Here is a 19428-nt window from a genome sequence, read left to right as displayed (position 1 = left end):
AAGAGTTTTGCAGCCCTCACCGCTACTTAACTTCAAAACATTTTCTTCACCCCATAAAGAAACCATATAACCTATCAGCAGTCACTCCCATCTTCCTCAAAGCTGCCGGAGGCAATCACTGTCTATTTTCTGTCTCTATATATTTGCTTATTCTGGATATTTCATGTAAATGGACCATATAATACGTGGCCTTTTATGTCTGGCTTGTGTCACTTAGCATCATGTTTTCAATTTCATTTTTTATACTGTTAACTGGTAGTCCATTGTATGGAAACACTACATTATGTAGTCAATTATTTAGTAATAATTTGTTGAGGTCTTGGGGATCTTAAGATAAAAAAGACCTTGTTTTTAAGAAATCCAAGAAGTTTCAAGAAGTGAGAGATAGATAAAGAGAATAACATATCAATGGCCGACTTAAGGAACTGACGGAACACAGACTTCAGAATGGAAAATGAGGCTGGGAAAGACAGGCAGGAGCCAGACCATGAAAGGCATGAAGGGCCTGGTGCCTTGCCAAGTGATCTAGACTTGACGCTCTATGCAAAAGAGAACCTCACTTCAGGAAGAGCCTTCCCACCATTTTCCTTTTTCTCATCTTCCAACACCTACAGATAAAAACCCAAACCATAAATACACACACACACGCCCATCTCAGCTAAATAAATTATTACTCATTCTTCAAAGCCCCCTCCAAAAAAGCATTCTCTGACTATCTTGTCAGTAAACACTCATTTTCTTTACAAGCTCTAACAGATTTTTCATATCTTTTTCATAGTATTTATCATACATTGATAAATGCTAAAACAACTGCAATTACCCCCACTGGAGTATGATCTACTTAAGGGCAAGGATAGTATCAGATATTTCTGAAATCCAAGCAGTGTAACTGTTGAATGAATACATGGAAAAATGTAATAGATTTGGTGGAAAGCAGGTCTCTCGGAGGATGCGAACACAGAAGAGCCAGTTTCAGTGAAGAGTGGTGTGAAGGTAAAAATACAGAACACTGACGGAAGAGGCACAAGCCTGGGAAGAGCACAGATGAGAGGTCACTGGCAGCCGGAAGCGGAGAAACAGATAGGTGTGATAATGGCAACTGAGCACCTGCCATGTGCCAGACAAAATACCTGTGCTGTATCACATTTAATTTTCTCAACAACCTATGAGGCAGCTATTATTAGCCTCATTTTACAGGAAAAGAAACAAGCTTGATGAAGGAAACAAACAGTGGCAGAAGTAGGATTCTACAACCTACGTTTAATTGCAAAGGCTATGTGCATTCTTATCTGCCACATGCCACCCACCTTTATAACTCTGCTTAAGATTGCACAAGTACATATATACTGTTGCTTTTATTTCTGACGTAAAAATACAAAAGTACGTAGCTGACTAATTATATCCTGAAATCCACCAAACTAAGTCATACTGACCATGAATAAATTCCACAGTCAAACTGGTTAAAATGGACATTTGATCATTACTCTTTAAAAAGAAATATCCACAAACGTTTCCTCATCTTGCAGCCAGCAAATGAGCACTTATGTAAGGTTCCCTTTGGATATGAGTAGATGAGTAAATGTTCCAAAATTTACTAATTTAAACAACTGTCTTTATTCACTCCAAGGCTGACTCAAAATTTGTCCTGAAATTGAGCGAAGCATTTTAAACACAGCATTATAACTAAAGGCAAGGGCAAGAAAATAGTTTAAATTCAACATTACTGCAACAGATAAGAATATTATTTTTCATAATATCTGTAATTAGCAGGAACTATTTAGATGAGGATTATTCATAACACTCTCTCACTATAGTTTATCATGAAATTTATCAATGTATACCATGTGTATTCAATGGCAATATAATTAGTAAGTGAAATACTGGTTTAGTGATACTATTGCTATGGGTATTTAACAATTACAAACAGGAAAAAAAGAAAGCTTAACTCAAAAACTTGCCTTTCTATTTAAAACAGCAAATAAAGCCTTGTGTTACAAAACAAATACATAAGCGCAAGCAAGGTTGGTGTATCATCTACTCAATAAAAAAGTGCCCCCAAATCTATGTCACTTGAAGCAAAAAAGTTGCAGCAGGCAAAAGAGCTCCTCAATTATTTCTTGCTTTTCAGAGCTAATGTAAATGACATCAAATACTTTTGGACAACTTTTACCAATTATAATTTCTATGGTGAAAAGTTTGTTTTTAAAAAACACAAAATGGTGCTAAATCTTTGAAATTACAGTCAACGGAGCTATTTCTGCCTGCCTACACTTGAGAACTCACCACATGTTCAACACTTTCTGGCAGCTAAACACAAAAAAATACAAGGAAAAAGAGAGAGAGAGAAAGAGAGATCATCAGAAACTGCCCACATTGAAATTATCACATTGTTTTTCAAGCTTAATTTTTTTCCAAGCAGAACTATTATAATTTACTTTAACAAAAAAAAGTAACTTAAAACTAATATTAATACATGCAGCATACAAAATTATTTATTCATATGTTTACAGAAAAAATGAGCATCTATAGTATAGCAATAACTTTCATGCATCTACATTCCTAAAAATAAAAAAATGCTGTTAACTCTAAATAAGAATTTGAGCATAGTTCTTAAATAACTATTTTTGAATTATTAAAACATCTACTGAAATAGCTCTATTTTAAACTTAGTGATTAAAATAATTAAACATACCACTTGTTTTGCATGCATCTATTCCTTGAAAAAAATTTCCTTAAATAACTGTAATGACTATAAATCTCAAACATGCACAGTTTAAGAAAAAAAAGTTACTAAATCAGGCAAAACCAATACATACTTGGTTTCATCCATCACTTCTACTTCCGTAGGGGCTGTGATAGGTGCATTTGAACGTCCTGCAGTAGGGTCATCTGTGTTTAATTCTCCATTTGTAGAACTTACAACCTGCAAAAAAGAAAAAATACACATACACACAAACACACACACACAAAGTAATAGGTTATACAATGATAAACATAAAGTATTTAAATTAGAAAGTTAATATGAGGAACACAAAACAATTAGTATGCAGTTGTTCATAACTGAATTACTAATAGGTCTACATTTTATTAAAGATAAGGTCACTCATTATTTGCTTTGCAACTTACTTCCTTTTCATCTTGAGATCTGTCCTCTGGTTTTTAAGGCTAACGCAATCAGTTCCCTCTTGTGTGCCAATATCTTTTGGTACCTTCCTACATCGTGAATTACTTCCTTTGGAAACTTCAATATTGTTCCTTCCAATGGATCCTTCATTTCAATCAGTAATCATGCTCAGGTCTCACTCTCATGTTGCCCATTCATTCACCCAGTTGTTCAAGCTCCAAATCCAGAAGTTACTGTGATTCCACTCTTTGACTTAAACCATCAGCAGATCCGCTTAAATCCTCCCCTGACACACACCCCAAACCTAATCGGTCCTCCCCACTCTATGACTACCAGATCTGCAGTCCAGACCACATTATCTCTTGAGTGAAGAAGAGCAAAAACCTATTATTGGTCTGCTTTTACCCGTGTCCACCTACCATTAATGGATTGTCTACACAACAACCAAGGTGCTCCTTTTAAGATGTAAATTAGATAACACATAATTCTCTGCTTAAAGCTCTTCTAATGTCAACTTCCTGGTTTCATTTAAAATAAACATCCATACTCTTTACTCCAATTTACAAAGCCCCACAAGATCTGAATCCTGCCTACCTCTCTGATCTCATAGCACTTTCCCTTTGCTCACTAGCCTCCAACCAATGTCAAGGTTATTTCCACCTTAAGGCCTTGGCACTATCTATTCTCACTCCCTGGAATTCTCTTCTTGCTTATTGTCTGTCTTCTTACCTTTCAGATTCTCAGAGAACATCTCTAAAACAGGACTTTTCCAACATACAAGCTAGAACTTCCATGAAGACACACTCTTACATGTTATACTTCACTTTTAATTCTTTGTATAGCATTTATCCATGTTGATGTTTTTCTGATTGACTGATTGATGTGTTTCTTGATACCCACCCCCATCTCCATTAAAATTAAGCTCCATAACAGCAAGATCCTTGTGTTGTTCCCCAAGAGATTTCCCCACTCTATCTGGCACAGAATAGGCACTCAATAAATACTTGTTGAAATAATTGAATACATGCATGCATGTATGAAATCTTAAAGCAAGATAAAAACCATAACAAAACTCCCAAATTCTCTTGGTCTTACAAAGTGACCTTACTGTCTTATCTCTTGTTTTCCTCCAAACTTCTTGAAAACTATTGTCTTAATTTCCCACTTCTATTTCTATAAAATTCTCCATTTATTCCTTAACTCCTCCCAATCTACACTCTGTCCCTACATCAGAACTCAAATAAGAGTTTATTTGAAGGTTGCCAATGATTCCTAGAAAATATGTTAATAGTCTTTGTTCAGTCTTCATTTGCCTGTACATCTCCCTATGACTTGGCACCAGCTAATAACTTTGGAGTAAGACGAATCTAGATTCAAAACCTAGTTCTACCACTTACCAGCTATGTGACCCTGGAAAGACATCTTACCTGGCTAAACCTCAGTGTTCTCAACTATGAAATTGGAAACATAAGTATCCATTTAATAAGGTTGATATCAGGATGAGATGAAATTAATATATAAAGCGCAGTGACTGGCATATAGTAAGAGTTCAACAAATGGTGGCCATCATTATTACTGTCAGTCTGACCTAAAGTGTGGCTTCAACTGTCATCTCTATGTAAAGGATTCCCTGAGCCTAACCACTCACCCACATGGCCAGTTAGCTAGACCAAGTTTGGCACCTCACTCAGTATTTCTAAAACCAAATTTATCATACTCCCTTTTAAATCTGTTACTTTCCCTATAGTTCCTATTTCTATTAAAGCCCTAGCCTCTTCCCAGACCTCCAGGCTCAAAAATCTAAGAATCATTTTTAATGCTTTCTCTATCTGATCTCTTTATAATGTAACAAGGACCTAAGCATCAGAGTTGACAGGTGACTACTAGACTTAAGACTTCCATTTACGGAAGCCCATATTTCTAAAACTTAAGTTCTAAGAGGCTACAACACGTCAGGCACTGCTCTAGGAACTTGGAATACCATAGTAAACAAGAGAGACGAACATCCCTGCCCTTGTGGACTTAACAGTCTAGTTTGGAGAAATATGCTCTCTCCCCACCAACTCAAGAAGAATAAACAGAAATCAATCAATGTATCTAGATTAAGTCATGATTTATATATATCCTATATGGAACAAGTAAGTACTTAGAAATGCATTTGTGCCTACAGCTGAAAATATAAAACTGCCTTCATCATCTTTAGAGGCAATCCAATGGGAGGAATACTCCTATGTCTAAGTCGCCCTCTCTGCTTCTGTGGCACCTGCTTCCTCCTTTCTGTCATTCTATTGATCTCTGTGGCTCTGTGTCAATTTTTTCTCTTAAAATTCTCCCTCTTTCTGAACACATTAAAACATACTTATTTGTTGTAATTACTGAATATAATTGGGTTCTTTATTCTTAATTTTTTAAATGTCAGAGCCTCTGCAATGAACTGGAAAGGAATTAGAAAGCAGAATTCTTATCCTATACTCTTGTATTCTCCACCACCTTTAACTAGCAGAGTGTCTTGCATGTAGTGTGGATAATCGAAACAGTTCACTGAACAATTTCCATTGTTCTTTCCTTAACAATAATTATTCAATGGGTTTCTTTTCCCACTTTTGTTCAATAGCCCTAAACAGGTGGAGGGAGGCCCCTCAACTTATAGGTAGCTCCCCAAAAGTGTCTTCCCCTACTTAAGCAGCACAAATGAAAATTTGAAACTCAAGTACTCTAAATTTCCAGCAACAGTAACTATATATGCATTATAATGACAAAATCTGATTTATGTCACTTCACAGACAGTCATAAGTGACTTTAACAGTCTTTATTTTAGTGAAATGTTTCAAGTTTCATTCTTCCTGGCTGATCAGAACCAGATCAAAAGGAAGTAACATCTGACTTTATGAATTTTTTTAATGTAATTTTCCCTGGGCTTCCCAGATTCCCTAACCCTCTGAGTAAAGGCCAATATCCCAGGGTCAGAAGAGAATCAATGTGGTGACAGAGTTCTGTGAAGCTGACCCACTTAAAAGTAGTGATGTGAGAATGTATCACAGCATTAAAATTGTTTCCACTTAAGAAAACTAGTGGTCTTTTTGCAAACAGATTTTAGAGGAAGAAACAAAGACATAATATTATAAATAATGTGTCAATATTGGCTTATTTTTGTAAGCCAATTTTTGAAGAATGATTCCATTTAGGTGACGTTTCTAGAATTATAACTCACACTAGAACATAAGAGTCTCTGAAATATTAGTGTTTATCAGGCTCCTTAACGAAAGTATATCTAAAAATCACAGATGCCTTGAGGTTTGACATTTCAAAAGAAAATTCAGGGTTTTTGTTGCTGCTGTTCTTGTTCTTAAAGAAAATTTCTGTTATTTCCACTTGATAAGAAACTTAGTGCAATTCTTGTTTTAAGAGGTTTATAAAAAAGGCAACTAGGCCAAGTTTTACTATCACTGTATCAGAGTTGAAGGGGAGGCGGTGGGGAAACAGCGTGCAGCTAAGCGTGGGAGAAAAACAATGGTCCATTTAATGACTGCCTGCCCAATCTAATTCCAAAAGAAGTCATTCTCATGGACTTGAGTACAAAGATAACACATGGTATATTTGTGATCAACCATGTCAAAAGGCCAATTAATACGGTTTCCAAATATAATTAATTCAAATTAGTTACACTACTATCTTCCTAATTTGGAGTCTTGAAGAATGGTACCAAGCGCTCGGTAGAGGCACAATATATTAATTAACCAGATCTTCATCTATCCAATAAATATATTAGAAATATTAAAATATGATCTATTTTACTTACCCACTCAGCTTTTTCTAAAAGTCATCTATAAGAAAGCACACTAGTAAATAAGATATAGTTAAAAGAGTAACTTCCAAAGAGTTTATTGGACCTGTGCTAGGGTTCACATAACTATATGAAACCAACTTTCTAACATATTCTAAAAGCTATAGAGTTACAATTAATATTCTTGATATTCCAACTGATAATCCAAAGGCCCAGTGACATTCTCACTGACTTTCAACAAAGGGAAGCCAAAACCGATTCTCAATCTAAAGTTCACTTACAGAAGTATTAAGCAGAGCACTCTATTCTTTGAGTATTTCAGTCTTTCGAGATGTTACTGTAAATGTTACTGGCAAAGTGCTAAATTCCTTAACTTGAGATATTTGGTTTTCTTTAATTAACAATAATCTTTTGATGTTCACACTACCTGCCCTTTGTTGCAAAACTCCTATTTATCCTAGCTCCCCCCATCACCTCCTTGGAGCAGTTCTCTAAGGGTTACTTGACATGCTGCTTTCTGGGCTTGACATCCTAAAACTTCCTGCCGAATTAAACATAACTCTAAACTTTTAGGTTGTGAATATATATTTTTAGTCGACAAAACCACAGCATTTAAAAAGTCTCCTGCCTTTTGTTTTGGGAAAAGCGAGCTCAGTTTACACTATATTCTCTTCCCTACTATAGTAGTTATTAAAATCTTTCTTTACTGCCAGAAAAAAAAAAAAAAGAATATCGAAACAAATGTGTAATGCTGATCTACCCCAATTATAACTAAACAAGGAATTCCCTAAATAAAAAAGATGAACTGGAAATTATTTATGTAATAAAGGCAGCAACTACTCTCCTTTCACAACCTCCCTCTCTTATTCAGACTTCAGTACCCCAGAAAACAATGAATAGAAAGATATGACTGTTCTAGTCACTCAATTCTTTTCCTTGTTAGTACCTCAGTGTTTTCAAAGACTTGATAAAGAAAACTGAAACTGGTTACCTGAAACATTTTAGAAAGGTCTGCATTAACAATTAGCATGATGGAGAACTGACTCAGATATGACATCTATTACTCCTCTGACTTTTAATCACATATGTTTTCTTACCGTTTCAGGATACATTTGTCTAATTCTTTTTCTGTTATCGTCACCTGCATCTGTATTTCTGAAGTGACACTGACTAAAATATCAGACTGCTTATTACAACAATTAATGTTATTCTTACATTTCATAATGTTATTCTGGCTGCATAACACATCTGCACCACTTGTGATTCTGTCCTTTTTTCCCCAGTGTCACATTGTTCCTTAAATGCAAAGCAGAGGAGCTTTCCAAACAATCAGAAGGTATCCCATACCATGTAAAACAGTAGTGCCCTTAACAGCTGTCTTCTTCCCTCTGCTTGCCATGCCCTCTCAGCTTTTTTTGGATCAGATTTTTAGTCAGCATCGAGCTCCATGGACTGTGTTACGGTGAAAGGCTCAACACAGTGGAATTAGAGACTAGTACTATCTGCTGCCAGCGGTACATTTTAAAACCTAATTTTGGAAATCCTGATTTGCCAGGTAGAAAATATCAGAAAGGGATAACTGACCCATCCCTTTCCCTCAACCCCCATACCCAACTAAATTCTATCTTCTAATTATCTTTCAAGTCCTTTTATTTCTCTTCATCTCCACTACCCATCATCTCTCCTCAGCTGTGGACTTTTGAGAGTTGTGTCCTTGCCTTAGACTTGTCTCCCTTCAATCTAGTCTCCAGCAAAAGTAAGCTTTGTAAATACTAACCTAATCAAGTTAGTTCTCTATCTAATTCTCTTTATGGCTACCCAATACCCTCAGACCAAAGTCCAAATTTAATAACAAGACCTTTTAGGTCCTTCACGATTTGCCTCCTGCCTACCTGTCAGTCTCATTTCTCAATACATACCAGCTTGACCAAATTGCATTTAATTCCTCAATCTGTCAGTCTCTCCTCCACAGTCTTAGGTATGTTGTTTTCTCTGCCTGGTACACTCCTTTCTTAGCCCCTTCTACCTTCTTCGACTGCTAAGCCCTACTGATTATTCACTGAAAATGTGTGAAAAAATAGAATATAAATAATACCATTTTTTCCAGGAAAACTTAACCTGCTAAACCCAAGTTAGGTGCTTCTACTATATGTTCTCATAGCACCTTGTACTTTCTCCACTTATCACACTGCCTGTTTATTAGCCTTTCCCATTAACTGAAAGCTCCACGGGGACAGGCACCATATTTGTTATTCTCCCTTTTATTCAAAGAACCTAGCACAGTGCCGAGCACCCAGTAGACATTTATATATATATTTGCTGAATAATGAATAGCCAAGAAACTGAAAGTGCTAGGTTTAAGCTTCTCAGCCATATTTATTACCAGTGATTCTAAGGGGAGCAGGAGGGGGCATACTTGTTCCCCTAAGAGCTTTTCCAAAACACATAAAAGCCAAGAACAGATTCAAAATAAACTCTTTAAGGCATTTGAATATTATTCTTAGTCTCTTAAGTGGGAAAAATGTATCAAATGTATGGCATTATCCTTCTGGTTAGTAAATTAACATGATTTCACTAAAGATACAGAATAAAATTAGATAAATCCCATTTCACAATGCATTCGTTTGGCTGTATCTCTATACTTCACTTCTCAGAGATGGATAAAAATACTAGTCAAGTTTCTTAATTTGCAAAAGTAATAGATTATTCTACTATTTAGTACTTCCTAAGCCCCAGCCTCTATGCTAAATACTCTTTTTAAAAATTCTCACAACAAAACCATGAGGTAGAGTTATTATTCTCTCCATGTCACTGATGAATAATCTAAGGTACAGAATTTGAACTTACGCTTATGCTGCTCACCACAATTAAATCAACTTGGTAACCTATATGTCTGATCTGTAATAATATACATAATAATTGTGAAAAGATAAGGAGTTCAAATGTAGACTCCAACGTGCAGTTCCTATTAAAAGAACATGTGAAATAATGAGTATCTGAGGATTTTTCTGTAGGTCCAGTCAGCTGGCATACATTTTATTAACAGATACCAACCTACTTATTTTGGAAATGTCTTTCCTGAGAAACCATTTGATGGTATGTCCTTAGTATCTGTTGAGGATAATTTTATCAATTGCCATTTAAAGTCTTTATATTTCTTGCAAAGCTAATACTTGAAACATTGTTCAACAGGTGGTTTAAGAACCATAGAACAAAGAACCTCAAGGCAAATTTTACTCATACTTTTGTATTAGTAAAAAGATTTTTCTCTTTATCAGATAATGAGAATGAAAGAACACATTGTTTTCCTTTCTTCCTTCCTTCAAAGTCAAATATAGTATTCAATTATCATAATAATCATATTAGCTCAGATTTAAGGCACTTTTATTTCCACTATTATTAATTTTTAAATTACAATTTCATTAGTCCAATTATACCAGTGTCATATTATAACTTTTCAAATTTTGAAAGTGGGTAGGATAAAAATTATAAATAAATTCAACATTTTGGAGTGGGGCAAGATTCAGGCATGATCTTACTTAGGCTGCTAGCAAATTCTTCATGACAGTAAAACTACCTTAATGTTCATCACATCAAGTTAGTTAATTCCGGAAGTAAATGAAAAATGTCTTACTTATGTATTACCAGAATTCTAGTAAGTAAACTGATCACTTACGGAATATTAGAATGAAGCCAGATGTAATCTCTACAAGGCAGAAAAGTTTTAAAGAGATGATGAGAGATGAGCAGAGTTGAAATATATCTTTGAGAACATGTGAAAAAATAGAACAAAGTTTTTGAGTGATGAGCCAATAATCAAACTCATTCACCCTTTGATAGTCCAAAGAGATCCCATGAGCCATCTTTGGGAATTCCACAAAGTAAGAAAAAACTAAAGATAAATTTGTGGTAATGGTACAGAAGTGGTAGGAGAGCTTTCTAATAGTGTCTTAACTATTACAGATTTCCCTGAACACTGAGCAAGACACCTGCTATAAAAACATACAACACTTAGAAACACGTAAACGTATACAGATACATACACAATCCAGTTTGTGTTTATGGGAATTAAACATAATTTTCTCAATTAAATTTCCAGTGATATGAATTTGGGTCACAAAAAATTTTACAATTCAGGCACCCTTGCCTCTGAATCCCTCACTCTAGACTTTGACAGCGCTATTCAAATACTTCTGGTACACACATGACTGAAAGTTCCATAGACTAAGAAGTTCTTTAAAAAAATTTGGTTTCACAATTTAAACTACCTCTAAAAGTTAAAGATGGGAAAAACATGATAACTAGTAAGAACTGATCTTTTAGACTTCAAATCAATAAAGAATAAAACCCAAGCACAGATTCAGATTACATATGTGTGTGTGTGTGTATGCATATATATGTATATATACATACTAAGAAAAATGCAGATTTGGTAAAACATAATAGAAAATTGTTCAAGTGGAAATATGTGGAGGAAAAAAAATCAAATCTATGTTCTAGATTGAAATGGATTGAGATAACATTTATCATCTCAATTACTTTAAACCAGCATTCAGATTACCTTAAACTGACATTTTTAAAAGAACTAAGAGACTCAGTAATCTTTTTCTAATTTTATAATACATACAAAAGGTTAAAATTTAGGGGGGGATGTGAGGGCAGAATATAGTAGCTATCTCTAAATATACTGAAAAGGGGGAAAAAAGGAACACGTCAAAAAGAATAAGGGACAGCTTTAAATTTTTGTAAATATCCAGAAAATTGAGGGAAATATTTAATAAATACTTGTCCTTGAAATTATTTTCTCCATGTGCTATTTTCTCCAAGTACAAACAAAATATATCATGATAAAATTAGGGTCATGTTTATTTGACCAATTAATCAGAAAGTACATTCTAAGGACTGAGGATGAAAAAGTTAGATATCTACTTAACTAGTTTGAAGGAGGCAAAATCAATGAAAGGAAAAAGATATAAAAAATGTTCTCTTACTTAAAGCATGAAAAAAGACTGAGCTTATTATTGGAAAATCAAGTTTAACACATATTTCAAGTAATACATCATGTTTTTCTAACCTATTGTGAGTACAACTTACTTAAATACTGTGGCATATGCTTGCAAAAATGAACAAAGGCAAAATCTTAGTATCCCTGGTGGTCTTGCTAGACCATGTTAATTCTGCTTTTTGGTTAAATACAAAGGAATAGAATTATGGAGGTTCAGCAACAAGTTTTTCATTAGGATATGAAATCATGCCATGAGTTCCAAAAAGGGTTAGTTGTATAAATTTGGGAAATAATCACTCATGCAAAAATCAGAAAATACCTGTACCGAGCCACCATGTCTGTCTGCTGCAAGGTGAGCTCTCAAATGATGGGGATTTGCCTGCTGGGAGTCCCAAGCTGCCCTGTGGTCTGCCGACTGCCATTTATTTAATGCATGTGGCATGCATGGAAGAAGAGAAACCCAAAATGTTAAACATCTCATCCTTATAATATAGAAAACAAACGTATAAAAGGAAATTTAAAATACCCTTACTATTCTGAGTCACAAATGCAGTTATCTTTGCATATTGAACATGGAGAGATTTCAGTTAAAATGCTACAATAATGTAATGATCAACCACAAAAATAAAATAGAATCACAGAATTTTAGAAGTGAAAGGACTTTAGATATCACAGACTCCACTCGCTAACTTTATAAAGTTAACAAAAATTAGAGAGGTAAAAATGACGTGGTCAAGAAAGTACTCCAAATAAACCATGAAATGTTTTAAAAAGGCATCCACTATATTTTCTTACAGAAGAGGTCCCCATTAGTTTTCTGATGAGGAACTACTTCTAGCAAGGTGAATAAAAAGATAGTACTCAAATAGCCATACTTAAGGTCCCAGAAAACTTTTCTCTTCTTGCTTAGTACCCTGTTTCTGATTGTGAGGATAATACAAGAAAACAGAAAAATTCTTCGAAAAGCGAGAAGTGCTATATAGAATACCAAGAGGATATGGTAAACAATTTTTTTAAGTGACAATCTTACATATATGAATCTCTTTGCCTCCTTGATCTTTTTATCTGGTTCAAATTAAGAAACCCATTTCCATGAAATAGGCTGATAATTCTTGAAGCTTTTAGATGACTTGGCAAACTTGTATGGCAATAACCACAAACTAATAATAATCTAGTAACAGAATTAGGAGTAACTGCTTAATAGGGGTCAATTTCTATGTTTCAGGAAAATGTGGACAGCACTAATAAGAAGAGGGGGAAGCTTTACAATATTTAAGTTTCTATTACATGTTTGGTTCTGCATTAGCTGCTTTATATGTGTTATCTCATTTTTGAGATAGATAGTATCACCCTCATTTTACTGATGAAGACACTGAAACATTAAATACTTCTCTAAGGTCATAGAGGTAGCAAAGAGTACACAAAGGATTCAAACTGAGAGCCTACTGCTCTTCCAATATTACTACCTAGCTCCTTATCACAATTACATTATGTTCTAAAGACTTCAGGGCTCTTTTCTTTCTTTTTCAACCAAAGTAAGGAAAATCTTGCCACGAAGTGCCAAGTACACTGGGCTACACGGAACCTAAGCATATCAGGAGCCAGAGTAACCCTTTAGGGGAAGAGATGTTGAAATCAAGTGGACACAAAGAATAAATGTTCTGGCACTAAACTTCCTAAATTAAACTGTACAACGAAAAACTACATTCTGTGGCATGAAATATGTCATCAAAACAATTATGACAATTCTATAATATCCTTTCATTAAATCCTCCAAATTTATCACCAGAATTTAGCAGATTTGTAGGGTTAAAGTGAAATAAATTAGACAAGACCAAATCTTAACAAGATGAAAGAATGAAAATCATACTAAAAGAGAGACAAAGATCTAAATGTTGCCTAGGACAGCAGGCAACATTTGGGAACCATGGACCTTTTAAGAAGACAGTAAGAGCTATGCAACCTCGCCTCAGGATAAACATTTGCATGCACCGAACATTTTCTGTAAAATTTCCAGATTCCCTGAACTTCAACCATTGACTCTAAGTTACAATTGTTTATCTGGGGACATTACAAAGGTTTCAGACATTTAAAGAATTAACCTTTCTTCTTTTGGGATTGTGAACTATGGGTTTATCACACAACTTAAGCTGTTTACTGCATCACAGATAGTTAAGAAATTTTTTCTAGATATACAATGTTTCTATCATGGTAAGAATCTGCATGTCCTGGTTTCAAATTCAATATATAAGCTATCCTAAAGGATTTCCTGAGAAGAAAACTGACTCCTTACGTTTAGTGCAATAAGTACTACATCAACAAAATATGGTTCCCACCCTCAGTGAGCTGGCAATCGAGCTAGCAAGATATATCTGAAACATGTAGAAAGTTAAACTTTAAAACATTTAAATTTATTTCAACAAAAATTTAATTCAACAATAAAAGAAGAGTTTCACTTATTACAATACCTAACAGCTCAAGTGGAGATCTTCACAGAACATGAACTACTGATCTTCTTCCACGTACATTTGAGAAATTAATTGATTTATAAAACACAAACTCCAAGTTTTGATTTCTCCCATTTCTTTCTATATACAGCATCTTATCAGAGTACTCAAGCTATCAACAAGTTGTAATTTATATTGGAAGTAATTTATATATAAGACCCTTTACTGTCCCAATTTTTCTAAGGTGAAATTATAAAACTAATCTTTTTAAATTCTCTATACTTTAAAGCATAATGTTGTTAAATATTTCTTAAATGCAGCATTTTATTTGGCAATTATTTTTAATAAGTTGTGTTTTTTCTTTGATTTCATTTCTTATTTAACCCTCACCTGAACCCTGATGGGATACAAAAAGGATAACACACTATCCTTCTCCAAAAAGGGCTATAACCCAAAATTCTAAAGGCCCTGTTTAACTCAGGGTGACAGCAAAAATTTTTACGTCAAAAGGATTCAATAAAGCTTCCTTATACAAAAATGAGAAGAGTAAAAACGTTGCTCAAAAATTTCAACAGCTTCCAATATACCTCACCCAGGAAATACAAACTCTTCAATGAATCTTCTATGCCTTGTCTTGAACCTACTCTCTGCTCCAAGCCAACTGCTTATTTCTCCTCAAACATATTCTACATTTTTAAACTTCTGCTTTATATTTTTTACTGTTCACTCTCCCCAAAATGCTCTTATCCCTTCACCTGCCTTTAAAAATTCCATTCATTCTTCAGGCTCACCTCAAAAGCCACCTTTGCCATCAAATCTTTATAGATCCTACATATTCCAATGATCCTCCTTGGCACTTTATTAATGTATTTCCTATGGTAGTGTTTATTCTGCATTGTAATGTAGCTATTTGTGAATTTATTGTAATAATGATAACAGTAATACCAGCCACAAGAGTTGAGACTTAATGAAAGCTTACTATATGCTAGAAATTAAATGCACTATTTTTATTTTATAGATGAGAACTGAGGCTTTGAGTGAATGAGTAATCTTCCCAGGGTCAAGCCATATCCAGGTATGACTGATTCCAGAGGCTGAGAGAGGTCTTAGCCACTGATTACAAAATCATTTCTTACAGGTTATATGTTTTCCTTACTTCGGAATTTCTACAATGTGGAGAATAGTAGCTTTCAAATAACAGGAACTCAGTAAATAATTTAGTACACTAAACTAGACTATAGTTAGAAAGACCAACTGCTATTACAATTCATTCCAACAGGGTATCCAGATACTTCCATTCTAACAGAATATCAAACATTGCTCAAAGTTTATTATACTAACTTATACTACTAATTAGGATTTATGATTAAACATTTTTAATGTGAACATTAGGGGAAAGAATCTAGCTATTGAAAATATATGCACTTTCTATCCTTAATACGTGTGTATACAGTCTGCTTTATAAAAGAAAAAAATATGTATTTCAACCCTTCAATACGTATATACAAGTATGTATACACACACATGCACACGCAAATGCATACACATATAAAGCTGTCATCTGCGCATGATAAAACACCAAATATATTTATAAACTGTGAGAAGGTAATACAGAAGCAAATTAAGACATTTCATATCTAAAAGGGCAGCAAACCTGATTTTTGGATTGTTGTATCTTATCTCTGTGTTGATGTGCTTCTCTGTTTGATGACAGAGCAGGATCTTGCTGAACTGCACCCACTGGAGTAGGCTACAATACAATAACAATTAGAATCAATGCATTCTATTTCAGAACTCTTATTTAAAATTATTTAGCTACTTAACATATTCAAGGAAAAAAAATAAAACACACTGTTAAATAAAGTAAGGCCTTAAGAAAAGATACTTTTCCTAAAATATGTTGTTAAATACAACAAAGAGATCATAGCTACTTTTTAAAGTATTTTCAAAATATTTAAATACTTTATCAAGTATTTAGTTTTATATCAACAAAAGACCTTCTAATACTGTCATTACTTTTAGGTTACTTTTTCATAGCAAAAAATGAAAGTGTATTTGTTTATGTTTCTCATTTCCAAAGCCAATATATAAACAGAAAAAAATTATTTTAAGAAAATTAAGGGAATAATTTTTTAAGTAAGCTAATAAAATTGCTTACTGTCAATATTTCAGCTCAGAAGAGGCTTATATAAAATTAAAATTTTCAAATATAATTCAAAACTTCATATAAATACTTTAATCAAAGTATATTCAGATTTGCATTTTAGATACCATATATATTCAAATCACTTTGGAGTTAAGAAAACTACAGATTAAATGCTTAAGTAAGTCAGTTGTTCAAAAATACTTGAATCTGAGAGTTCAGCAGTTCCAAATTTGGAAAACAATTTGCTAACAGTGAGCCATAATTATACGAAATTTTGTAAGGCATTCTTACATATTAAAAAAAAAAAGACTAGTGAGAATACATATTTGATTTTCTGGAAGTCACCACTTCAAAGAAAGAATTTAATGATAACTTCATTTAAGTAATGACACCCATCCCACAGTTATGATCAAGACAATTTTTTTTAAACTATGAAAACTTGGTACAGTTTTAAAAACCTAAACATGCTCCAATATGTATCAGTCTATTCCAAGATAACCTAAAACTGCTAGAATAATTAATACATATTTTAAAATTACAAATGTTTTGAAAGATGACTAAAGGAAAAAAACTAGCTGAAAAAAACTAGCTGATCTTTTAAAAGTTATCACTAGAATATTATATTTTTAAAAAGTATATTTGACATTAAGAACTAAATCAGAAGTAAAACGTTCAAAATAACTCATTACTCTAAAAAGTAGACTCCGAATGTAAGGTTTTTACAAAATTCAAAGAATAATTTTTATATTATGCTACCTGAAACGTCCATAAAAAAGAAATAAAATGAACCCGTTAAAAATTATTTATTCTCAATCCTAAAATGTATATGGAACCACAAAAGACCCTGAAATGCCAAGACAATCTTGAGAAAAAAAGAACAAAGCTGGAGGTATCACACTCCCTGATTTCAGACTATACTACAAAGCTACAGTAATCAAATCAGCATGGTACTGGCACAACAACAGACACATACGTCAATGGAGTAGAATAGACAGCCCAGAAATAAACCCACACACTTGTGGTCAATTAATCTGTGAAAGAGGAGGCAAGAATATACAGTGAAGAAAAGACAGTCTCTTCAATAAGTGGTGATGGGAAAACTGGACAGCTACATGTAAATGAATGAGATTAGAACATTTCCTAACACCATATACAAAAATAAACTCAAAATGGATTAAAGACCTTTATCTATGAAACCATAAAATTCCTAGAAGAGAACATAAGCAGAACACTCTTTCACATAAACTGCAGCAATATTTTTTAGATCTGTCTCTTAAGGCAGAGAAACAAAAGCAAAAATAAACAAATGGGACCTAATTAAACCTAAAAGCTTTTGCACAGCAAAGAAAACCATTAACAAAATGAAAAGACAACCTACTGAATGGGAAAAAATATTTGCAAATGATATAACCTACAAGAGGTTAATATCCAAAATTTATAAACAGCTCATACAATACCAAAAAAAACAAAGGACCCAATCAAAAAATGGGCAGACAACCTGGATAAATATTTTTCCAAAGAAAACATACAGATGGCTAACAGTTACATTAAAAAATGCTCAACACTGCGAATCATCGGAGAAATGCAAATCAAAACCATAACGAGATATCACCTCACATTTGTCAGAATGGCCATTATAAAAAAGACAAGACATAACAAGGGTTGGTGAGGATATGGAAAAAATGGAACCCTTGTGCATTATTGGTGGGAATTCAAATTGGTGCAGCCACTATGGTAAACCGTATGGAGATTCCTCAAAAAACTAAAAGCAGAACTACCATATGATCCAGCAATTCCACTGCTGGGTATATATCCAAGAAAATGAAAACACTAATGCACTCCAATGTTCATAACAGCATTATTCACAATAGCCAAAATATTGAAGATATGGAAGCAAACTAAGTGCCCAACAGATGAATGGATAAAGAAGATACGGAGATGATACAGATATAGATATGGATACACACACACACACACACACACACACATATATGAATATTACTCAGCCATAAAAAAAAGAATGAAATTCTGCTATCTGCAACAATGTGGATGGACCTAGAGTACTATGCTTAGTGAAATAAGCCAGACAGAGAAAGACAAATACTCTGTTATCACTGATATGTAGAATCTAAAAACTAAAACAACCAAATGTATATAACAAAATAGGAACAGACTTACACATATAGAGAACAAACTAGTGGTTACCAGTGAGGAGAAAGAAGAGGGGAGGGGCAAGACAGGAGTATGGGATTAAGAGACAAACTACTATGTATGAAATAAATCAACAATAAGGATATACTGTACAGTGCAGAAAAATATAGCTATTATTTTGTAATAACTTTAAATGGAGTATAATCTATAAAAATATTGAATCACTATGTTGTACACCTAAAACTAATATAATATTGTCAATCAACTGTACTTCAAAATAAAAAATTATTTGTTCTCAACTCTTTTTAAATAAAGGATCTGTACTATGAAAAAGAAGGTTAAATACTACAAATAATCTTTTATTTTTATTATATAGCCTGGAGTACTCACCAACTGCTTACCAATCCAGTCATATTCATAATCAAACATATACCCTTTTCGATCAAACAAGTCAGTAAAAAGTTTTCTTAGGTAGTCATAGTCTGGTTTTTCAAAAAAATCTAGCCTTCTTACATAACGAAGATAGGTTGCCATTTCTTCTAGAACGGAAATAAAAATTTTCTCATTAAACTTTTCTAATACTCATTAATAATAAAATTATAAATATCTAAAAGCACAGGGTATTATAAAAACATAAAAAAGTAACAAAATTCTACTAAAATATTACGAACTTAATAACAATGAAATTAAAAGGGGGAAAGAAGGGAAGAAAGGAAATAGGGACAAAAGATAAATCAGAGATTTAACAAACATTATTTTTGTTTCAATTCA

At 33.6% G+C, this 19428-nt stretch overlaps 1 protein-coding gene across 9 annotated transcripts in view; it reads right to left on the bottom strand.

Annotated features, from left to right (window-relative positions):
- Positions 1–19428, bottom strand: part of CSNK1G3 (casein kinase 1 gamma 3) — a 126876-nt gene that overhangs the window by 10143 nt on the left and 97305 nt on the right. For 2 of the 9 annotated variants that reach the window (XM_081231414.1, XM_081231415.1), the window contains exons 9-13: positions 19048–19196; positions 16015–16110; positions 12233–12328; positions 2817–2923; positions 2284–2307 (exon numbers count right to left, since the gene is read on the bottom strand). In XM_081231414.1, the coding sequence (XP_081087540.1) occupies positions 2284–2307; positions 2817–2923; positions 12233–12328; positions 16015–16110; positions 19048–19196 (472 nt within the window). The remainder of the gene's footprint in view (positions 1–2283; positions 2308–2816; positions 2924–12232; positions 12329–16014; positions 16111–19047; positions 19197–19428) is intronic. The other 7 variants (XM_081231416.1, XM_081231417.1, XM_081231418.1 and 4 more) reach the window with 7 other exon arrangements.

This window comes from Mesoplodon bidens, assembly GCF_964165515.1.
Source record: "Mesoplodon bidens genome assembly, chromosome: 4".
In the NCBI taxonomy this organism is placed as follows: Eukaryota; Metazoa; Chordata; class Mammalia; order Artiodactyla; family Ziphiidae; genus Mesoplodon; species Mesoplodon bidens.
Note: the sequence above shows the minus strand (reverse complement) of the source record. Positions and strands in the feature narration are given on the sequence as shown.